At 34.0% G+C, this 18,627-nt stretch overlaps 1 protein-coding gene across 3 annotated transcripts in view; it reads left to right on the top strand.

Moving 5' to 3' along the window:
- Positions 1–18,627, top strand: part of LOC150104888 (STAGA complex 65 subunit gamma-like) — a 134,749-nt gene that overhangs the window by 57,995 nt on the left and 58,127 nt on the right. For all 3 annotated transcript variants that reach the window (XM_090395405.1, XM_090395406.1, XM_090395404.1), the window contains one exon: positions 17,883–18,004. In XM_090395405.1, coding sequence (XP_090251531.1) covers positions 17,883–18,004 — 122 coding nt within the window. The remainder of the gene's footprint in view (positions 1–17,882; positions 18,005–18,627) is intronic.

Here is an 18,627-nt window from a genome sequence, read left to right as displayed (position 1 = left end):
GCATGATGATACACCACTTTATACATGGCATAGTTTAACATTGTTGTTTTTTGACAAATTAAGATTCCATCTATTTTAGACAATAACCTTTAACATAGTACAATGTAATATTTATTTCCCCCTTCGATTTTATTTTAATTTAAGATTCAACCTCTTCTTTTATATTTTGATTGCTTTTTAAGCAAAGTTAATATCTGCATTTTCACATATTATGTCTGTTTTGCCGAGAGTACAAGTGTGCTTGATATTGTTCTCTTGTTAAATCTTGAATGGAGCAGTTCTATTCTTCATAGAGCCATCATTCAAGATCTAACAGCTCCCTCTGACTTCTATCTCTTTCTCGCTGGTCAGCGTTTTTCTTAGAATCAAAAGGTGATTGCAGCTGTAGAGGAATATTTTGCAGATCTTACTGAGAACCACTACAGGGACAGGATAATGGTGCTGGAGCATCACTGGAATAAATATATTAGTCTTAAGGGAGATTATGTTGAAAAATAAAAATAATTTTGAAATTATAAATTTGTTTTTTATTGTTAGGCCAAGAACTTTTTAGACCACCCTTGTATAATTCTTTTGGGGTTGCCTTTAGCTTGCAGGACCAGTTTCTTTTCATACTCATGCTTAGCTCCCCATATGATACTTGTAACTCTTCTGTCTGCATCTTATTATTTTCATAATTGTCATCATTGTCGAAGGAATGCACATAGCATTCCTTCCACATTGTCTTAAGTTGGAGAGTCTCTTAAGGGACTTGCCAACTTAATAAGGCTACATACTTAAGAGTTCAAATAATTAAAATTATTTGGACTCTTAAGGACATGTTCCAGTATTGTGCCATTTAAGTATTTTTTAAATGCTTCTGTTGGCAATATCCATCCCATCTAGCCAGGGCCGGCCTTCTCTATAAAGGGGCCCGGGTGCAAGAAACCTTTTGGGGCCCTAAAATATTTTTCAGAGGTAAAAATTAAAGGATTCGAAATAAACGTATTGTAAAACCTCTTACCTGCAAATGATTTTGGCACAGGAAAACAAAAAAAAACATTCGAAATATAACAGGTTATCATAACGTTTACTGAACACAAAACAAAAGTATTAAATAATTAAAATAAATAAATATTTAACACAAACAAAAGTAACATGGCTCACCAACTAGTGCACAAAAACTATTTACAATTAATTATTGTTTAAAGTAATAAAAAAAATTAATTTAAGCACAAAAAAATAAATAGGTTTACTATTTAGGGCCTAGTTTTACTAACACGTATATTGCTTAATATGTGATTTTTTTTTTTGCTATGTTATTAATCATTTCCAAAAAATTACAATTTTTGGCAATTTCCTTTTCGATACTTAATATAGCAAGTGCATTTAAGCATTCTTCGCACATACTTGACCGAAGATAATTCTTTATCAATTTTAATTTGCTAAAAGAACGCTCTGCACTTGCTATAGTAACTGGTAACGTAAAGAAAATTTTCAATACAGTTAGCACATTTGGAAATAGTTCATTATAACTATTATTTAATATATATTGCAATATGTCTTGCGCGTTATTTGCATTTTTTTGGTCCAAGATTAATTCTCGTAACAAATCAATTTCCTGGATTAAGTCTTCATTTACATCTTTACTATAATATTTTACAAAATCCCTTGAGTGGTTTTCTAGTTCATTTTTTTCTAATGTTTTTATATCAGTGATTAATTTAAAATAAGAAATAACATTGGGTATATTTTTAAATCTCTCATCTATTTGTATAATAACAGTATCAATCACAACGTTGAAAAAGTGACATCTAAATTCCTCTACGGGTTTAGTAAAACTTCCTCTTCTGCTAGTTCAGAAAATAATCTTTTTCTTTTCGAATTCTTGTTTCAGGGAAGTCTTCAGAAATATTCAAGTTTCTTGCTATCATTTTTGCGTCGTCTAAAAATGTGTTAAATTTTGATCTTAAATTTTGGATTTCATTTTTAATTTTATTCACTAAATTAAAAGCAGAGTCAAGAACAATTGTTTTTGCTTGAAATAGTTTGTTGATACTATATTGTTTTTTTGACAATATTGTAAACCACACCGATAAGCTTAAAATAAATGGCATTTCTTGTAATGAATCTAGTAGACTTTTAGCTTCGGATACTGCTGTGTTATTAATTGCACCAATAAATTCTTCTAAGGCATTATAAGTTTGTTCAAACTGTGTATACCTGCTTTGACTACATCTATTTTGGCTTCCCATCAAGTATCACATAATGGTTTAAGTGTAATATTTAAATGCTTTTGTATAATTTCCCACCTTTTTGTAGATGCAGAAAATATGCAGTATAAACTATTACGCTTTTTTTTATAATCTTTGTCAAGTAGCTTTATTTTATCCTCCTACATGTTTCGCCAATCTTTTTCTATTGGCATCCTCAGGGAATACAAACTAGTAAGCTAAAATGAAGGTTACAGACTAGGTTATAACTGATGGTTCTAATTCATACAAAAAATTTGGTACAGATATGTAGATGACATCTTTATCATTTGGGATCATACGAAAGAAGAACTAATGAATTACCTCAACCAAATCAATAGTTTCCACAATACCATCAAATTCACATTAGAAATGGAAAAAGATAAAAAACTGCCATTCCTTGACATTTTAATAAAGAAACAATCCAATAATAGTATCAACCTATCTGTATACAGAAAATCTACAAATACTGGACGTTACCTCCATTTCAACTCAGCTCATCACATAGCTCAGAAACTTAGCATTATCCATAGTCTCAAGAAAAGAGCTATACAGTATACGACAGACAAGGATGACCTACTAACGGAATTAACCACAATATCCAGAGAACTTTCTTTAAATGGTTACCCAAAAAGACTCTATAACAAGATTCTCTTTACTGATATACCACATCGACAACGTGATGACATCCAATACATCAGTACAATTACGATTCCTTTTGCCAGCAACCTTTCCAAAAAATTAGCTAACCTTTTAAAACCACATAAGATCAGAGTGGCATTCAAACCAATCAACACTATTTGGAAATTTTTAAGATCACCAAAAGATCCTCGCCCATTCTACAAGTACTCTGGAGTATATAATATACCTTGCTCATGTGGTATTAGTTACGTAGGTCAGACCTCTAGAAGCTTTAAAACGAGAAAGAAAGAACACATAGGATATGTCAGAAATCAGAAATAACAGACAAGACATTTCAGGCCTTTCATGCCACTTTGCCTCTACTAACCATCACATTGAGTGGGATAAGAGCCTTATGCCATACATAGAAGATAACTACCATTCAAGAACCTTTAAAGAAGCAGCTACAGTCGCCCGTAAAACTGAAAACCTAAACAAGAATCAAGGTCTAATTTTACCAGAAATTTGGAAAACTTTTATCAGATCATTAAACATCAAAGAAATGAACTTTCATAACAATTACATAATGAACCATAACGAATAAATCACGTTAACAAGACACGCACATTGTCACGCATAATACCAATTTTTTGTATGAATTAGAACCATCAGTTATAACCTAGTCTGTAACCTTTAATTTAGCTTACTAAAATGTTTGTATTCCCTGAGGATGCCAATAGAAAAAGATTGGCGAAACATGTAGGAGGATAAAATAAAGCTACTTGACAAAGATTATAAAAAAAGTGTAATAGTCTTATGAATAATTGTCAAGAAAAAAATTCAGCATAATGCAGTATAAACATTGCAATATTCCGAAAAAATTTTTTACAATATATACTACTGGAAGCAGCATTACAAATTATCAAATTAAAAGAATGTGATAAGCAAGGTACATAAATTGCATGAGGGTTTAAACTAATTATTCTAGATTGTACGCCTTTATATGTTCCCTTCATATTGCTACCGTTATCGTATGCTTGCCCTCTACAATTCATAATATCTAAATCAAGCTCACCTATTCTTTTTAAAAGTGAATTTGCTAGTCCTTATCAGTCACATCAGTTACTTCCTATAAATGACTCATTTATAATTAATTTTTTATCTACCAAAATTTACATATCTAATAATTATTGAAGTTTATTCCTTGTGAGAAATATCAGGACTACAATCCATTTGGATACTGTAATATATGGCTGCTTTTATATCATCTTTAATTTTATTAAGGACTTCATTACCTAATGCAGAAATAATTTCCTCTTGAAATTTATGTGCCAAATTATGCATAGTTCTCTTTTTCGTATTTTTAATTCTGTTTACATGATCCATTAGCACAGGATCATATTTACTTAATAATTCTATTAAACTTAAAAAAATTTCCATTATTCGGCGTTCCTGTTGTTTCATGTGATCCTCAAAATGACAGATTATTACTTGCTAAAAATAGAATTACATCTACAATTCTTTGGAATAATAATTTTAGACGTCCCGTTTCTTTATTTATATTAATTTGATTTGTTCTGTCAACAGTCGAACATAAATTAAGCCTTTTTAATAATTCTTGCCAAGCAATAAAAGAATTAAAGTGACCAACAGAAAGCTCATGATCTCGAATTACAGATGACAGTTTTCTTAATTTATTAAAACCATATATAAATCATGTTGATTGATCTTTTCCTCTTCTTTTGGAAAATAATACACAACAAAAGCAAAATACTGAGTCTTGAGCTTTTGAGTAAACTAACCAGCTGCAAAGCTGAGTTTCACCATTTGGCATTTTTTTTTAAATAGTACGATGTAGAAAATGATCTACCTTCAACATTCTTAACGAATGCATCTTGATGATGTTGTTTAGGTCAGTTATAATATTTGGCCACAAACCTGGATCATTTATATTCACTTGATCATCATCGTTATTATTGTTTTCATCATTATTTACTGTATCCAAAACGTTTGTATAAACAGATGCGTCTTTTTCGACGAATCCCACAGTTTCTACATTTTTGTTGAAAAGTTGTGTAGCTTGTTTGGAGTTTTCTTCTTCGGTTGGAGTTTGAATCACAACTGCTGAAGTCGTAGCAATTTTGTTGTCAGATTTATTTTGTAGCCATGAAAACAAATCTACTTGTGACTTTTTGAGATTTTGCTTTTCTTCTTTTTTTCTTTTCTGCTGATTTCCTTTTTTGACACCCAGAGGGATACTTTCTTGGCATGGACATTATGGGTTAGGCTTTGCCTGTCGAATAAGTAAATAATATTAAATATTTTTATCCCATGAATTAACAGAAAGTTAAATATGTACATACTTTTTACAATACAGTGGTATCTCACTAATCCAAACCTCTTTAGTCCGAACCCTCCAGTAATCCAAACTGCGGATTGAAAGAAAAAAATTTTTATTTATGATGTATTATTATTTTGTGTACTATTTTTTTTTTAATAATTATTATTTTAACTATTATTATTTATTTTATTATTATTAAATAATAAAATAATAAGTTATTCAGTACAGTATAACTACGGTGATACACAAAAAGAGGAAATTCAAAATGTGCATAATTTGGTTAAAAATATAAATCCAGATATTGAAATTTCTCAAACAGATATTATGGAATGGATTAAAGGTAGAACCGTAAGTGAAATTAGATGCTGAAATTATAAATATCGCGCTACAGAATGAATTAGATGACGATAAAAAACTTAAAGAAAAAAAAGTAAAACGTGAAGGGCAGCTGACAGTTTTAATATGTGTATAGAATGGACTAAGCAGAATGATACGCCATTCCACAAAATTTTATTGCTAATGCAGCTCCAAGAAGAAGCATTCGAAAAAGTTTAGCTTCCAAGAAGCCAAAGAAAATCAGTGACTTTTTTACAAAGAAATCAAAAAACTTTTTTTGTGTTATTTTGTGAAACTTTTTTTTGTGTTGTGTATCAGAAAGTGATATTTTTATGCAAATTAATTTATATACTATGCAGTTTTATTAAATCAGAATCCTCAACAATACAGATACATACAAACTAAACGTTTTACTAAAATAAACTTGTGTGCTGTATTAATTTTTATTTTTTACATTTTTTTTTCTATCAGTTACTTCATTTATTTACAGAATTAAATTGATGTACTATTAGAATCTGATTATTTTTGTCTTAAACGCTAGTTATTATTGTCTCTTGGAGGAAAATTTGTTAATCCGAACGAGCACGGTTTTTATTTTTGTCAACCTTCAGAATGAAGGAAATAGAGATATGACAAGAAACGGCAAGGTTGTACATGAAAATTGTGAGAGTGTGAATGTAGAAAGTGTGAATGATAGTATAAATGGTTTCTCAGAGAACAAAAAAGATGAGATAGATGCATTGAGTGGGATCGCGTTGTTGAATAGTGCGATAGAAAGAGCAAAACAGCAGCTAGAGGGCATGAACAAAAGTAGACTGAACGAACCAACCAATAATAAAAGGTATGACAGGAAAAATAGACGTATGAATGTGAACATGAACAAAATGAAGGATAGAGTACTGTATGGAGACTCGTTAGTACGAGGTGTGTTAGTAGAGGATTTGACAAAATCGTACCAACCTGGTGCGACCATAAAGGACGTAACTGCGTCTATTAGAGAGCAAAAGGAAAGGGTGAAAGAAATGATTGTTGTGGCAGGTACGAATGATTTGAAAGGAGATAAAATGGAAATGATAGAAGACCTGAATGAATTGTTTGAGGTAGCAAAAGAAAAGAGTGAGAGAGTTAGAATGATGAGTCTTTTGCCACGGTATGACAGTGAACTGTTTAAAAGGAGGGCTATAATTGCGAATGACTTTATGCGTGGGTTATGTATGACGAGTGGTGTGGAATTTATGGATGTGTGGAGTGAGTTTGATGGGCGAAAGGATCTATATAAGATGGATGACTTGCATTTGAATGGTTACGGTGTAAGAAGACTTGAGAAAGTGTTGCTGAATGTAGTGGATGTGCAAATTCAGGGAAACTAGATTTGTTAGGTGGGGGGAGTAGAGATACAGTCCTTATGGAGGCAGTTGAATGTAAGAATGAATATAATATGCCAGAGCAAATAAGGACAACAAATCTGAGTGGGATAGTTAATATAAGGCATCAAGGTAGGATTGGGGCTAATGGGGGTCTTAAATTCATGTACACTAATACTAGGAGTATTAGGAACAAGAAGGAAGAGTTTTTGGCCATGGTTGGCACTTCCAGACCACAGGTTATAGGTATTAGTGAAACATGGCTGACTGTAGATGATATAACTAGTGGGATTGAATGTGATGGGTATAGTGTGTTCAGGAATGACAGAGAGAATAAAATGGGGGGAGGAGTATTGTTGATGATAGCTGATGAGCTCCAGCCAAGGAGAATAGAAGTTGAATTGCAGGATAGAGAAAAGAGCACATTTGAGGCCATTTGGTGTGAGATTGTGGCTAGCAGAACTAAATATACAATTGGGTGCTGCTATAGACCAGGTGATGGAAAAGATGGTGGTGACAGTATGCACAAGCAAATAGAAGAAATGGGTGGAAGGAGGGTGATTATTATGGGAGATTTCAACTATGGTCGCATTGATTGGAGTGAGGAGAGGACACACGGGAGGAAGGAACTGGATTTTATGCGGTTATTAAGGGATAACTATCTGCGACAGCATGTAATGGAAAATACTAGGGGTCAGAGAGTGCTTGACCTAGTAATTACATCTGAGGATTTGGCTGTAACAAATATGACCACATTGCCACCAATCGGTGAGAGTGATCATAGGGTCTTAACTTGGGAGGTGGCTAAAGGTGTAGAATTTTCAATTAAGACAGGGTACATGTGGAATTATCGGGCTGGAAAGTATGACATGCTTAGGAGTTTGATTGGTTCAGTGCCATGGCATGTACAACTGCAAGGACTAGAAGTTGATAGTGCATGAGAGGTAGTTAAGAAGTGCTTGCATGAAGCAATGGCTGACTGTATACCTAGAGTCCGAATAATAAATCAAGTAGGGGTTAAATGGATGAATAACACCATTAAGCTTGAGTTGCAAAAAAAGAAACAACTATGGAGGGAATTTAAGGAGAAGGGTGACCGGCAGACACATGAACGGTATAAAGCGCAGGCCAGAAGGGTGACGAGTGTGGTAAAAAAAGGATTACGAAAGAACATTGGCCATGCAGGCTAAAGAGAATCCTAAACAGTTTTTTAGATATGTAGCAAGTAAAAGGAAAAATGTACATGGCAGATTGATTTTAAAGAATGCCGATGGTAGGGAGGTAACTGAATCAGTTGAGATAGTTGAGTTACTGAGTGAGCACTTTGCAAAAGTATATCATCCAGGTGGTGACATTGCAGAAACGAATAAACCAGTAGATTATACGGGAATTGTGGTTAATGAAGTGGAGGTGAGTAGTCTATTGCATAACCTCAATGTCAATACATCTGTGGGATTGGATGGTATACCAGCTCGTGTTGTATGAGAAGCAGCTAAAGAATTGTCAGTACCCTTGACCATTTTGTTTAATTTGAGCCTCAGGACTGGGTCAGTCCCAATGGGATGGAAAGAGGGGAAAATAGTTCCACTGCATAAAGGTGGTTCCAAGACTGCTGTTGTAAATTACCGACCGATTAGCATATCAGGAATCATTGTCAAGGTCTTAGAGAAATTAGTCAAGAAAAGAATACAGGATTGGATAGATGAAAATGGGATATTGTATGGGGGACAACATGGTTTTGTGAAGGGTAGATCATGCCTCAGTAACTTGCTCACGTTTTATAACACAGTGACGGCTGAACTGGATAGGGGTAATGGGTTTACAGTGATACTACTGGACCTTGCCAAGGCCTTTGATAGGATACCACATGGAACCCTAATCAGTAAACTGGAGCAGATGGGTATAGATATAGGGTTGGTGAGATGGATAAGAGGGTGGTTGAATGAGAGATATCAAAGAGTGGTTTATTCAGGAGTGGAGTCTAAAAGACGTCTTGTGACTAGTGGAGTGCCACAGGGCTCTGTTCTTGGACCACTGCTTTTCAATTTGTTGATCAATGATATTGGAAAGAATCTGAGAGGAAGTGTTCACTTGTTTGCTGATGATGGAAAGTTGGGTAGAGCAATTGTGAGTGCACAAGATGTCAAAATTTTACAGGATGATTTGGATAGTTTGGAGGACTGGGCTAGGAAAAATGGATGTGAATTTAATGTGGCAAAGTGCAAGGTTATGCACTTTGGGGTGAAAAGAATAGCAGCAGTATATGCATTGGTGGAATCATACTCCAGGAGATTGATGAGGCTAGGGATTTGGGAGTGTTGGTGGATAGGGAGTTAAAGTTTAGGGGGCACATTGCAAAAGTAACTAAAACAGCTCACCAAATCACTTGGCTTCTGAAAAATACTTTAACATGCAGAGACGAACAAGTTGTTGTTCCTCTGTATCGAGCCTTGATAAGACCCCATCTGGACTTCTGTGCCCAGCTATGGGCACCAGGGTTTCTTCGTGATGGGGAGGAAGTGGAGAGGGTCCAGAGACGAGTGACCAAGATGATAGCAGGTCTGTGGAATGGACCTTATGAGAATAGGTTGAAGATTTGTGGGTTGCAGAAATTGGACGATAGACGAAGGAGGGGTGATGTGATTGAGACATTCAAATTATTGAAGGGTTTTTATAAGATTGATCCAGAAGATATTTTTGAAAATATGACTGGTGGTGGGAGGACTAGGGGCCATGCATGGAAGCTGGGCAAGAGCGTGGTTGACAAGGGTGTTAGAGCTAGGTTCTTTACTTGGAGAGTGGTAAATGAGTGGAATAAGCTTCCAGAGTCTGTTGTGGGTGCTACGACTGTGAATGAGTTCAAGGCAAGGTATGATAGATACTGTGTGAATGTTGAATAGTTGTTCTTGACATGATGGTAGGGCCTCCCTCGATGAGTCTGTCGACTCCTTGGAGTTTCCCGGAACAATAATAATAATTAGTTCGGATTAGCGAGATACCACTGTATTACAAAATTTTAGAAACACTCAAGGAATGTGTTTATTTTTTTCATTTGTTTACTTCAGTACATCAGTTTCACCCTTATCTAGCACTGTTAACTGAGTTGAAATTAACATAGTTGAGATCTAATCACGTGCAGACAACACTTCATAATCCTGAATATTGATAATACATTTCACATAGCTTTAAAAATAACATATCGTATTTACCGGAATATAACTGGTCCTCGTATAACTTGCACCCCTGATTTTACTTGGCAAAAAAAAAAAAAAATTGAAAAGTTTCGTGTAACCTCGCACAGGAAAAAAAAGTTTAATCACATTCACCTCATGGCAATAGTGACTCACTTCCCATGGCAAACCATGTGCCCTCCATACTAGCCAATACATCTACAGATGCAAGCAAAAGCAGGTCGTTTTATTGTATCACTGAATAAGGTACAAACATTTGCAGTCTGTGTAATATACAGGGTGTTCGGGATAAATTTGACAGTTTCGTAAGGAAAAAGAAAATCTTCTTTGTATCTATTAAATTTAATGAATTGACAAAAAAATATTACAGGCAGAGTTAATTACAATACTATCAACAAGATTTACTCAAAATAACCACCATTAGCATCGATCACAGCTTCAATTCTGCTTCGGAACCTCGAACAAGCTGATGCTACAGTCTCCCTGGGAAGGGCCGCAAAAACTGTTTTAATTTTATCCATTAACTGGGCTTTTGTATTACTGGAAGTGCGATTGGTGTCTTTTTCAACTGCGCCCCATACAAAATAATCTATGGGGTTAAGGTCTGGGGAGTTTGGAGGCCAAACATTTGGACTGGTGAAGTCGTAGAAATTTTCAGACAACCATTTTTGACTTTTCCCAGTGTTGTGGCAAGGGGCCGAATCCTGCTGCCATACATACGGCCTACCATTGGCTACCCTTGTTATCCAGGGCTTGACTACAGTTAGCAACTCCACGAACAAAGCCCGAATTCCAATGCCAGGGTTCTTCAACACCTGTTCCTGCAGATTTGCGAGGAATTCTGCTGTACGAACGCAATCAGATCGTCTGCTAGGGATCTTTCTTCTTGCTACATCCTCGTAGTCACCATTGCAAGTCTCTAGTTCATGCCTGATTGTTTTTACTGTATTCAGGGAGCATTGGGCAGCAGTCGTAATATCCTTATTTTGATGGCGGGCACGAATCATCATGATACAAGTTATTCTCTTCCATGATTCAGGTGGGTTCCAGCTATCCATCCTTTCTGACATCTTGTATATGAATGAAGAAGGGTCCAAACTTTTAAATGAAGAGAAGTGTGTGTTAATACATGTAACTTACGGAAAAATATAATTAATTATAAATATGTCAAATTTATCCCGAACACCCTGTATTTCTCAACAAATAGTGATTCGAATTGAAAAACAATTAGAGCCAGCTGGGATAAAAATGGCACTAACTAATGAATCACATGTCCCTTCCCCCCAAAACTATGCTATTTAGCCGCAAACAAAACCATATGCTGCACTGGCAAACACTAAAAACTAGATGTGTGGGAGTCTGTTTCCCCCAGCTCAAATGCAGAGCAACAATAAAAATCAACAGAAAGTGTTAAAATTCGTCAACGTGTTAAAGCTAGGAAATATATAGTGAATGTTGTCATGGCACTTTCAGATATTGAATTTGGTTGAAGGGAATTAGCATTTCAATTCAAAAATTGTCTGCTGACTTTTATCTTTGACTCACACGATCTTTTGTTAATACCACACCAATCATATGCACATATCTTTACTGGCCTAGTACCATGGCTGTCTGTTCATTAGTCATTCGTGAAGGATTGTTCATTAAGTATCTCAAGTCTTGTAAATTACTGCTAATTTTTGCTTGAAATAATGGGAAAGCAGATGGTGCTATTTGGGTAGGATGCACACAAGGAAACTGCTCTCTAGGCAGGAAATAGCAATTGCAATATATGCGGGGATTTTACGAGAAAAACTGAAAACTTTAGTTTCCGAAAATCAACGTAAAGGAAATTTGCTTTTATATCTAATAAGTTAAACAAATAAGTTAAAGTATTTGACAATAAATACTTCCAATCCATATTTTAATGATTTACGATTTAATAAAATTCAAATCCAAATACACTTTAGAAAATGGATACGTTCTTTACGAAACATGAAAAGATATATCAAATGATGGTAAAGGAGTCACGCCACATTCCGATGCCTGACAAATAATGCAACAACTGAACTGGACAAAACTTCTACATCAGTATATTGCGGAGATATATCAATGGCTTGGAAATAGGATGTTTGTTTCTAATTTTCTTATTACTTATTATTATGAAACAGTTGGTAGAGTTTAATTAATTATTTGTATTTAGTATTTGTATAGCTGTACTTAATAAAATTGTATTATATTAAGTTAAAATATGTGTCAGCAAAGATGTTTGAAATGTATTTTTTTTTTAATTATTTTTTAAGATGAGCCCTGGGTTGACGTGCTGGTAAAAAGTCATTGGCGTGCCACATTTGGCAGGCATGTTAAGGGTTGGCCACCCCTGCTCTAGACTAACTGTATATAAAGAATATAATAAATATTTTTTCAACGGTTTCGATAACGAGCCAAATGATATAAATGTGTAACAGATTAGAAAAATACTAATGATGAATCAGGCATTTTAGGGTTAAAACGAAATCATCTTTGTTAATTTTTGCATAAACGCATCAAAAGGGTTAAGCAAAAACCCTAGTATAATAGAGAAACACAGAGATATTATTATTACTGGAGGCCTAAAATCCTGTTGATGAAATCTCATTAGTTTTGAGCAAAATTAAAAGAAAAAAGAAACAATAAAATAAAAAATACGTTTCTGCAAATGTGTACCGACTGTGCCCACTTGATCATGGTGCCCGGGTGCATTGCACCCACCGCACCCCCGAGATGGCCGACCTTGCATTCTAGCAATCAATGACTGAACATAGTATACTTCTCAGTTGGCCATTATTTCCTGCTTTGTAGTTCACCATGTGACTTTTTTTCTGAATGGAATAATGCACGCATTCTATTCAGAATATGTGTCATATTCCGAATTGATTCAGATGCTATAATCAGATGTTAACAAGTTCCTTCTTTCACTTGCTTGCTTGCTTAAAGATGTTGTCGCAACAGCTCAGTGAGGGGTTTTTTCCATGAGATTTTACTGCTGACCAATCAGTGTTCAGATATTTAGCACTCATCAAGTTGATTTGGGGATGCATTTCATCACCGACAGTAGCTGATCCAGTACATCTGTAACAACACTCACTATATATTTGTTAAACTCCACATCACACCAAATAGTTTCAAATTCACTGCTACATGAATTAATCCTTCATGATTAATTAGTACTGCACTCAGAGCTTTCTATCATAACTGAACTCAAATCATCTGATATCATTATCCCCCCCCCCCCCCCCCCGTCCTATTATCTTGTTCTATCTTGGTATCAAGTGTGAAGAGTATGGTATTTTTAAGGATAGAAGATGATTCTGAGACCCAGCATATTCAGCTAATACCACAAGCTTAACCCCTTGGTTCCTGATACTCCTGGCATTTGTGTACACACATTTATTTCCAAGTCTTTTTTGTATGCTCTCCTCTATTGTCTGTATGACCCATTTGGATCACTTTCGGATCTCTATTCATATCTGATGCCTCATGTATGTGGACATTTTTGCACATATTTAATAAATTAGAACTAGAAGAATACACATTCAACCTTTTATTATAATCAGTTCCACGATTAAGCATATTCATATCATTAACATAGGTGTATAACTTAGATGCTCTTGCACATAGTCTCATCATTCCATTCATCATGGTCTAGTTGAGACTATGTGCAAGAGCATCCAAGGAACTGATTATAATAAAAGGTTGAATATGTATTCTTCTAGTTCTAATTTATTAGAACTAGAAGAATACACATTCAACTGATTCATTTACTGATACCAAATACATTCAATTGTAGGTTGTTATATAAATCCATTCTTTCCTCAAACTCACTCCATGCATCCAAAATTCACAATCATTCTCTGTATACAGCCTGCACATTGAATTGTTTTCCCATCACAATCCTTCTAATTCACTACTATCATATATCTAGGTATTATATACTAACAATTTTCACTTTCCCACTCTTCAGTTTTGCTCCTTACAAAGGAGCAAAACTGAAGAGTGGGAAAGTTAAATTAGATTTTTACACATGAAAAACTCAAAGTAATAACATGGTCATCAGTGGCATGTTTTGTGATCCATGTAATGTCCTTTTTATATTTATTTTACTTACCTGATTGTTAATTGATGGATTATCAAATATAGTCTTGAATGGAATCATTGGTAGAAGATGATCAAAAGGCAAACCAAAAAAAACTTCGCTACAATCTTTGAAGAAAAGGTCACAATTATTGAGTTTCAGAGAGATGACAGAAATGGGAAGAGATTGAACCAGATGGCAAAGATTTATTCATAAAGTACTCAACCCAACTGACAGATGAGAAAGAAGAAGATTGTTACTTAATATACTTGTGTTATATTTTTAATTTTTGCTCCAGGAAAACTTGAAGTTTTAATCTGCTCATCAACAGTATGTTTAATGCTAGTCACTACCAGATGTTATTTGGTAGTGACTATTCTTTTTACAAACAATATTACTTTTGATTTTCCTTACTTACTAATTTACCTGATTTCGTGTTTTGTTGCTTAATTTTCTTATTTGCCTTATGTTCATTCAAACGCCGCTCGACTTTCTGTAATTCCTGTATCAGCTCTGATCATGTACTTTAAGAATTATCAACACATTAGCACAAGAATATTTTAATATTTGTCAAATATTTCAGTCTGAAATTAACAGGCTATCATCAGTGGCTTGATAGAACTGTTTTTACACGGTGGAATACAAACAGTTGATCATTCAAAAGTAGAACGAGCTGCTTGATGTTATATTGCTAAGCACTAAAGAGAAGTAAATTTCATCAGAGTGATGAATAAATTATAGATATCAATTCACAATTTCATACAATAATCTTAACTTATAAATTCAATTAAAGATTACAATTAAATTAAATTAGAGATAACAATTCAATTAAAGAATTCTGAAGAAATATGATTTAACAGCAACTAATAAAATATCCAGCTACTTCCCCTCTTCTAAAGATAAACGCTCAACTATGTCGCTGCCTGGTATATATCAAGTTCCGTGTGACTGCAATCTGTTGTACTTTGGACAAACTGGACGCTCTATAGAAAAAAGAATACAAGAACATCAGTCGTACATTCTTCACGACAAATCCGATGTCTGGATTGGCACAATATGGGATAGACAAGCCACAACATTCTCTGGTCCAGAACTCACCTTCTACACAGATGTCACTATAAATTCGAACGCCTATTCAGAGAGAGTGCTGAGACCTTACTTCAATGCCCTAACTTGAATCAAAATGATTGCCTATCCTTGTCAAAAATATGAGAAAGTTTAATCCGGATAACACACTAAGTTTTTTTTTTTTTTTCAAATTGAGACCTAATTCTTACATTAGTCTAATGTTATCTTTAATTGAATTTATAAATTATGATTATTGTGTGAAATTGTGGAATTGATACCTATAATTTATTCATCACTCTGAAATTTACCTCTCTTTAGTGCTTAACAATGTAACATTACACGGCTCGTTCTACTTTTGAATGATCAATTGTTTGTATTCTACCTTGTAAAAACTGTTCCTATGCCACTGATGATAGTCTATTAATTTCAGACTGAAATATTTCGCAAATATTAAAATATTCTTGTGCTAACGTCAGTAATTCTTAATTTCATGTTACAAGTGTCTCTCAAGAATAGAATACTTTAACTTTGCTATTTTGGAGGTTAATTCATTTTCAATAACCTCCGTAGCAGGACAAGCCTTTTTATTCTTGACTTTGCTCCTCTTCTTAGCATTATGTTTCTTCTGCATTTTTGGTGCCAGTTTAAATTATAATTAATACTGAAATATCTTAATAAAGTCCTGTATAGCTCAGTGGAAGTGGTACTTGCATCCTCTGCACTAGGCTGCCTGTAGGTACACTTCAAGTCTAGCTGCCGATTGGAGGAACTTTTTCTGAGTTTATCTTTGACTGGTTCCCAAGTTAGTTGTTTTGTAGTGCAGGCAGGCAGTTTTTTCCTCCCAGAAACTCAGATTTTTCATCCTGTAAACTCAAGAAAATTGACCGTAGAACCCACATTATTTCTGACAGTAACATATCCTGTCAGGGTTAAGTATTAAGAGATGGCAGCACTTGTTTGCCCTTCTCTTCATCAGTGCTGCCTATAATTAATGACAGACATAGGCCAGCTATCTCTGATAGTTCAATCTCCATCGGAGATTGAACTGCTCACTCAGTCTCCAAAAGCTAGATAGGGTTTAAAGGCCTTGCCTACTCTCTATAAGGGAAGTAGGCAAGGAAGTTAGCTGATTTTTTTTTTTTTTATATCGTAACAAAAATATGTTATAAAACTGAATACAATAAAAACATGAAAATCTACACTAATATACAATAAAACACTAATTTTCTGAGGGAAAAGCACAATAAAACAGATAAAAATCACCAATTTTACACAAGTGCTAAATTCACTGACCAATCACAATGTAGCAAAAAGATTTATACATCTTTTCTTTAATCATAATCAAATCACTTTTATGTCTTCTTGGGTAGCTAGTGCTTTTACATGTGTCTTGGATGAGTTTTGAACAAGGTATTAGCAATTATTAAATCATTTTTATTACAACATCCAGTCAGTTTTCAACTTGTTCTTTTCTTTTTTCCAGTCCAAAATTCCTCCTTATTTTTTTATTACATTATATACTAAAGCACATGAATGCGATATAAAAGAAACTGCAAATATAAATTGTGAATTAGATTTAAAAAGAATTCTTGGATTACGTCATAGATCTTTGGACAGATATACTAACATAAAAAATTTACACCAAAACTTAGAAATTGCTTTAAATGATATGATAACAATGAAAGAATTAAAGGACAATCTAAGTAAAATAAAAATTTAAAAAAAAATGGTAAATCAGCAGGAGAGGATAGGATAAAAACTGAACTGTCGAAATTTGCTAAAAAAAAATAATATTTCATCAGATATTAAAATTTTTAAATAAAATATATACAAATACCAATAGAATGGAATACAAGTATAGTAATACCTATATTTAAATGCATGGATAAAAGAGAACTTACAGGGGCATTAGTTTATTGAATACATGCTTAGTAAAATATTTTAAATTAAAGATACCAAGAAATTATATATTTGGTTTAATCCTTTATGTTTTGTGCCTGAAGTATTTTCAGGACTGGGGCAACTTGTATATAGAAGATAATGACTTCACATCACTTGCCTTAGTATCCCATTATGCAAAGCACATATCCTTATGGGTGTGCATAATGGGAAGAGTACTACCCAGACCGGTTTAAACCTTTATTGAGTTCTCATCAGTGGGAGCCAGACCCAGAGGTGATACTAAAGTTGAAGTAAGGCTGAAGTCACATTTTCATATACGAGTTGCCAAAAGGTGTCACACCTTATTATTAAATTACTCTGAATTAGATGTAGTTGTTGGAAGTTTTTTCACTTGGTTATACTATAAATTAAAGATACCAAGAAATTATATACTTGATTTAATCCTTTATCCAAGTGTAAGCAAACAAAGTTTGTGCCTGAAGTATTTTCAGGACTGGGACAACTCGCAACTTGTTTGTTACATATCAAGAATTTGATGATTGTACAAAATATGGTCTATATAATCTATATAAGCAGTAAAAATACTTAGATGCTGTATAGCTAAATTTTCATTAGTTTTATGTAGGTTTGATATTGTAAAGAGGTATCAAACTTGTGTTTTATAAATCTCATCTTTTATGAAAGCATTGTTTGATGCATGATATGTATAACACATAATGTAGTTTATTTTCACAGCAAGTACAGAAACTGTACTGGACACATTTACGGACATTGCTCATGAACATAATCTACGTATATGTCGACTCTTAAGATATGCCGTTGATAAGGAAGCCCTAACTGGAAATACTGGTTTTGTGGTAAGTGATTGTAAATTTTTGTTGAAGTAATTGTAACATGTACATTTTATTATTATTCCATCACATGCATTTTTTTTTTATCACATGCATGTTAGCAGAGTTTGGAAGAAGGAAATATTTCCTGGTCAGCATTGGGTATTTTGTTTTGTGCTGCTACATCACACGACAAGCAGTAATTGATATAAATCTATACTAGTTACATGTTTAAAATATCTTCTGATTCATCTGTAGGAGTCATTATTTAGTCTAACTACAAATGATTTCATTTCATATCGTCATAGTTATAGGGAAATATATACAGAAATATGCATATAACAACACATGAAGTTATTGTTATATTCATATTTCTGTGTATATGCATTTAACAGACTTTCTCTCCATGAATATGCATATAACTCATGGAGAAAAAGTCTAGGTGAACCATATTGCTCTGTTATATACCATCTGGAGATGTCTTTTGATGCATGAGTGTTCTCTTCTAAAACAACTTTGTGTATTGCTAAAACAGATTTCTTTACCTTCCTCCTTTTTCTGTTAGTTGGTCTGTAGAGAGTAAGAGCACTAAACATTCATCCTCATTTAATGACTGAGGATGAATGTCTAAGTCAGTGCCTCAACTTAAA

Source organism: Typopeltis vanoorti, chromosome 7 (genome assembly GCF_054136105.1).
Source record: "Typopeltis vanoorti isolate ZY-2024b chromosome 7, IOZ_Tvanoo_1.0, whole genome shotgun sequence".
Taxonomy (NCBI): domain Eukaryota; kingdom Metazoa; phylum Arthropoda; class Arachnida; order Uropygi; family Thelyphonidae; genus Typopeltis; species Typopeltis vanoorti.
The sequence above is the reverse complement of the archived record's forward strand: the minus strand, read 5'-3'. Positions and strand labels throughout refer to the sequence as shown.